The 6,365-nt window shown below is 39.6% G+C and overlaps 1 protein-coding gene across 1 annotated transcript; it reads left to right on the top strand.

The window, feature by feature from the left end:
• The first annotated feature begins 314 nt into the window (after positions 1-314).
• On the top strand, positions 315-5,070 carry BAG5 (BAG cochaperone 5). Its single transcript, XM_005417905.2, has one exon. It carries the CDS (start codon positions 340-342, stop codon positions 1,690-1,692), a length of 1,353 nt encoding a protein of 450 aa, XP_005417962.1. The 5' UTR covers positions 315-339; the 3' UTR covers positions 1,693-5,070.
• Positions 5,071-6,365: the final 1,295 nt, after the last annotated feature.

Raw genomic sequence — 6,365 nt, 5'->3', positions numbered from 1 at the left:
CGCTCCGGGTTCTCCCCTGGGCTGCGAGTGCCCTGTTTGTTCTGCGGCGGCTTCGGCTGCAGAGCAGGTGGGGAAGGCTGGGGGTGAGCAGCCTAGAGCTGGGCGTGCGGCAGCTAAAGCGTCGCCCCTGCGGCCCGACCGGCAGAAAGGTGTAAGAAAATTAAAGGGTTATGAAATATCAGCTGAGCGGGTTATTCGTATTGGTGAAGGTACTTGAAATAGCTGTAGTGCTGAAGTGTTTCAGAATGTAGAAGTTGCAATGTGTGCTTGTGTAGGACTTATGCAAGTCTTGTTCTCGTTTTCCTTGTAGTTCGTCAGAAGCTGGACGGAGGAAGAGGAATGGATATGGGTAACCAACACCCATCCGTGAAACGGTTACATGAAATACAGAAAGAAGTCAAAGAGATCGAACAGCAAGTGGCTGTCTTCAGCGGTCTGTCTACCGACCGAGATTACAAGGAATTGGAAAGAAACCTTACGAAACAGCTTTTTGAGATCGATTCTGTAGACACCGAAGGGAAGGGGGATATTCAGCAGGCCAGGAAGCGAGCTGCCCAGGAAACTGAGAGGCTGCTGAAGGAACTGGAACAAAATGCAAACCATCCGCGCAGACTGGAAATAGAGGCTTTATTCAAAGAGGCACAGGCTCTTGTGGAACGTGAGATCACACCTTTTTACGAAGGAGGAAACGGTATAAGTGATGAATTTGAAGAAGGAATTCAGGACATTGTGCTGAGGCTTACCCAGGTGAAAACCGGAGGGAAAATTTCTCTACGCAAAGCAAGATACCGCACTCTGACAAAGATATGTACTGTTCAGGAGATTATAGAGAATGCTGTAAAGAAACAGCTGTCCCTGCCACTCTCTAATGATGTTCATCCTTCTGTCTCCAAAATTAACTCTGTAATGTGTGAGGTGAACAAAGCCAGAGGAACTCTCATTGCACTTCTAATGGGAGTGAGTAGTAATGACACCTGCAGGCATCTGTCCTGTGTGCTCACAGGCCTCATTGCTGATTTGGATGCTTTAGATGTCTGTGGTCGCACGGAAATAAGAAACTACAGAAAGGAGGTAGTAGAAGAGATCAATAAATTGCAGAAATACCTGGACTTGGATGAAGAAGCAAATTCTACTCATGCTTATGATTTGGCAAAAAATCAGTCAATTCTAAAAATAGAAGAGATCCGTAAGAAGATGAAGGAAGTTCATTCCTTACTTCTAAAAACAGAGAATGCCTCTGATTTGTATCTGGGATTGAAAGCAGAGTTGCAGGGACTAATTGCCCACCTAGATGAAGTGAGTCCCGGAAAAAATCCCTGTATTAGAGAGGCCAGGAGAAGAGCAGTAATTGAAGTTCAGACTCTTATAACATATATTGATTTGAATGAAGCGCTGGAAAAAAGGCAGAAGTATCCGGATCAAACTGCTGTTGAACATCGGTGTCATAAAGCAGTTTGGACTGTACTTGGAAACTTGTCTCAAATACAGAAAGAGGTGATTTCATTTGATGGAAACAGAACAGACAAAAATTACATGAGACTGGAAGAACTTCTTACAAAACAGCTTCTAGCCCTGGATGCTGTTGATCCGCAAGGTGACGAGCGGTGTAAGGCTGCCAGGAAGCAGGCAGTAAAGCTTGCACAGAATATTCTTTACTATCTGGACATGAAAACAGATGAATGGGAATACTGAAACAGCCATGGCCTGACACAGAAGAACATTTTCCCCTTTGGCACCTTATGAAGATCATTGGCAGCACATAATAAAGTATTCTGTGCCTGCTGAAATCGTGGAAATTGCATAAGCAGTTGACTTGGCTATATGTCTGCTATCCCACGCAGTCACCCACTTGCCATGGCAACTGTCAGTACACCATCAGCAATTCTGGTCACTGATATAAGCAAAGAAGTGCAATTCTCTGAAGGAATAGCTTAATACTTGATCGAATAGCTTCTTTTTTTTTTTTCTTCTCTTTTTCTTTCTTGTTTTTATTTCAGTAGCCTTGTGCAATGTTCAGTGAATGCAGGTTTTTCAGAGACACAGAAAACATTGTTCCTTATGGTACAATACTGGCAAAACTAAGGAGACTGAACACAAAAATTAGTATTCAGGCATGAGGCTCCATCCAGCAACTTCACAGCAGTCTGGATGTCCTGTTAATGTGCTGTCATGACTTAAAGTACTAAGGGCAAAAAGCCTGCTGGCTTTTGGATTGTACTTGATTTATTCCATCCATCATAGCATCTAGATATCTCAGTTAATGGAGCTATAATGCCAGCTGCAAATTAGCATTTACATAGGCAAAGCCAATTATGTCAATTTTTGTAATACCTGAGCCCTTTGATTTGCAAAACCAGGTCTTTTGTTGGTGGAAATTCTTTCAAGTTATTGCTTTAATAAGGTACTGAGACTTGGAGAGGAAAATCTGTACATTTATACCAAACAGATAAAGGGGATTTTGAGGATTTCAAACTGCCATCCATAAACTCTTGAAAACTGCACTGAACTTTCTTTGGTGGCTGCTTAGGTGTCTTTTTAAACTCTGCTGTTGTGTCTGGTTTTCACATTTGGCAAAAACATAAGCAGACTTCACTTTGAAGTGAAATGTGCATTTTGGAATTATTTTTGTAAAATTAGGTAGCCGGCTATAAAGATGTTCCTGTTGATGTAAGTATCTGCTACCTGGTCAGGTGTGGCTTCGAGCATGTCTTGGAAAGACTTGTGGCAAATGTCTCTCTTTGCAACTCATTCACTTGTTTCAGAAGCTTCATAAATAAGCTTGCTTGTACTGTTGTATGCACCTACCTTTTTATTTGTGGCTGCTAGTGCCAATCACATTTCTACTATAGCATGTTTTTTGGCATTTTTTGAGAGCATGGCATTAAAATGATTTGAGTATATACAGATATATAAAGAATATAGGTATATATAAAGGTAAAATCAGTTGTGGATAATTTGCACTCAGCTCTTTCAGGATGAACTAAGGAATTAGTGTTCTATAGATGATGATTTGCACCACTTTAAGGAGTAAAAACCGTTTCAGATGTTACAATAAATATTTTTAAGATCTATTTTTGACTGAGTAGAGAAGACAGTACTGTCTGTGAGAGACAAGTGCCTTTATGACACTGCTATCTTGCACCGTCATATGTAGATATAGGAACTCTTTACTGGCAGCTTGATACATTTGTAATCTTTGCAAACTGGATTTTTCAGGTATATATCTAATTCTACTGTAGTATATGTCAAGCGAACACAATACAATAGGTGACAGTTGCCCTATAGAGTCCTGAGAATGAGTATCAAATTTGGGAAATACATATTCTGCTTAAAAACTAAAGCATTGGTGTGGAGGTGGGGGACTTTGGGCAGGTCTTCTGTGCCTACTGCTACGAGAATAATGTTTGTTCATAACATACTATGAGATGTTGATTGAAGGCTGCATACCTTCAGAGTGTGAATAGATTTTGTTTGTGATTGTGCAGGTGATTGCTTTGCAAATCTGCTTGCCAAAACCGACGTAATTGAGTACAGTGCCTAAGGCACGATTTGGCAATGACAATGTTTGTTGGAGGATTCTTCCTGCTCCTTCAGAGACACAACCCCATGGAATTTAACTCTCCTTCACTAAAAAAAAATTCCCCTAATTAAAATTCCAGTCTCTGTTTGAATATTATGTGGCTAACACAGAATATTAATAATGTTATACACCTGAATTATTTTACTCATTTCAAGTTCTCTACATGTTTGAATTGCAAGTTGTGATTTGCACTTACATTTTTAGGAAAGATAAGGATTTGATATTGTAATGATGTTAATAATTTTTCTTTAGTATTACTGTTGGGTCTGCAGTGGTTACTTGTAGTTTGTTTGAACAATTTAGTGTCTGTGTTCTCTGGCAGATACGTGTAGTTTTATAAGTGTTTGAGCCTCTTATGTAAAAATGAGTAAGTATAGTTATCAGATCTGTCCTATTTTAAATGTGTCTTTTAGTTTTCCTGGACGGATTGTTATACCTGCATCTCTAAGAATGCAAATATGTAATGATAGTGTAATTTGGCTGACTGAGTCCAGTAGCAGGATGTTATGTGGATTAAGCTTTTTTTCCTTTGTTCTGTACTCTGATAAATTGACTATTTAAATTTTGTGGTATAATCCTCATCTGGAATGGGTTTAATTCACAGTTTCTGCATGAATGAAAGTAATAAAATATATGTGCTTAACAAGAAAAAAAGGCAAAACAAAAAAAAGCCAAAAACCAAAAAAAAAAAATGCACAGGTTTCTCAAAAATTTGCTTTTATGCTGAAGAATGTAATTTCTCTGTTTTTCATATCCAGAGATCGAGAGACACAACTTTTCTTTCCAATGCAGCAGGCTAAAATAATCATCAAAATGTAAATGGACCAAATGGCAAGAGCCTGCATTTTAGTGCTGTATTAAAATAGAATAACTTTTCTATGTGCTGCGTTACGTACCTTAGAGCAAAATAATCGAGTGGATATTCTGGGGGAGAGGTAATCCTGCATCATGATTCCTATTTGTTAACCAAATTTCTTTTTAAACCAGTTTTCTTTAGTTGCTTCAGTATTTATTTTTTGTTGTTTGCCACTCAGAGTGGTTTTTCTGTGATTTTTCTGGATTCCTATATCACAGAAATCCAAATCTTTGGAGAAGATTTTTGTTAAGTACAATTCTTACCTTTTAAATTTAACAGAAGTCAGTGTCTGTGCTCTGTACCTGTCTTCAGCTATTGCTGTGTAGGAGTTGACATTTGTGTTCACAGATCCAAGATTAAATATTGCAGTGTTAAATTCTTGATTATTAATACAAATACATTACTGCTTTTACTAGGTATTCATTTGAATGTTTCGCCCTGATGCCTTTCTCTATTTATTTTTGAATGTGAGTTATCAGAATGTAAATTATTTTTGTCTTAGAACAAGTGTTTTTATTAAACATAAAGACAGAAAGCTCTTTTTTTCCCCCCTCCTTCTTGAAAAGTTTGCTTTTTCACTGCTGTATTGATTAAAATAAAGTTCTTTATGTGGATACCACTCCTACTTGCTAAATCTGGTGCCTGTTGGTTTCTCTGCATTCCTCAGCAGCAGCTTTGCAGCCTGCAGGGTTGCACTTGGCTGATGACTGCAGCAGGGCTGGTGGCAGTGTGCAGATCTTGCCACTTTGCCTTTGGAGGATGCTGCCTGAGCAGATGAGCTGGTGAAACTGATGGAGTGATTCTCTTCGTGCAAAGTCAGCGTGGATGGGTCCCAGAGCCTTTAGCAGGAGCTCAGCTGGGCTGGTTTTAGGCTCTGCACATGAGACAGGTTCCCTGCTTGCTCTGCTGGCTCCCTGTGGCTTTTTGGAGGTGCAGTGAGCCATGTTACCAGCTCGCTGCTGATGAAAATTGGGAATTCTCTCTCTGCCCAGAAAACTGCCGGCTTTGTGCAGTTTCTGCTGCTTGGCCAACTCCAGTGAGCTGATTGAATCCAATAAAATGGGAGAAAACAAACAACAAAAATGGAGGAGGGGATTTAATGAACCAAACTGGCTTTTAGAAATGCACGTGGGCTAGAGCTGCTGTGAAATGCAGGGGTGGGTGGTGCAGCCATGGGCTAGGGAGCAAATGGTAAGAATTCTGGTAGCAGCAAGTCATTAGATCAACTTATAGTTAAATAACTGAAGGAGGAAGAAGGAAAGTGTCAACTATCGACTCCTACAAAGGGGTAGGAATTTTCTGCTTCGCTAATGGGATGTGATGAAGGCAATACAAATGAATCATGTATGGAAAATAAACCAGTAGCTTTCAACTGCACTTTCATGATCATGTCACAAGTGATCATAGGATCCTTTTAGAATTGGTAAGGTTAGAGAAGACTGCCAAGGTCTGGTTTTGTAGCTTTGTACAAATTACAATCATGTCAAAGTACTACACAGGCTCTGGAAAAGCCTTACCCAGGAAATACTGGATAAGAGTAGGATTTATAAAGGTTGAATGTTCCCATAGGTAACAACTTCACCGTATCTTCTTTCTCTTTTAACAATAGACCTTATTTGAAGGAAATATATTCTTCAAAGACCAGTAAATCCTCTGGGCCATGGCTCTAGATGCTGTTCAGCCAGCTGCTGACCAGTTTGTCTTGATTGCCTGTTTACTTGTCAAAGAGAACCTTGTAAGAATATTTTGTGTGTGTGTTTTGGTGCCAGAAATGGTTCAACTGGAAAAACACCATATTTTATTATATTATTATATTTATTTTAGGTGTATCCTCTACTTTGGAGAATTCTCAGCTCAGAATTTAAGGAGTGGAAGGACATTAGTACTGAGCTCATGGATTGAAGGCCTGGGGGTTCAAGCTGGCTGCCA

This window comes from Geospiza fortis, unplaced genomic scaffold (genome assembly GCF_000277835.1).
Source record: "Geospiza fortis unplaced genomic scaffold, GeoFor_1.0 scaffold23, whole genome shotgun sequence".
NCBI lineage: Eukaryota > Metazoa > Chordata > Aves > Passeriformes > Thraupidae > Geospiza > Geospiza fortis.
This window is presented reverse-complemented; position numbering and strand designations above follow the sequence as displayed.

What these genes read in the sequence shown, in the direction of transcription:
- BAG5 (XM_005417905.2), top strand. Translation starts at nt 340, where the DNA reads ATGGATATGGGTAACCAACACCCATCCGTGAAACGGTTACATGAAATA.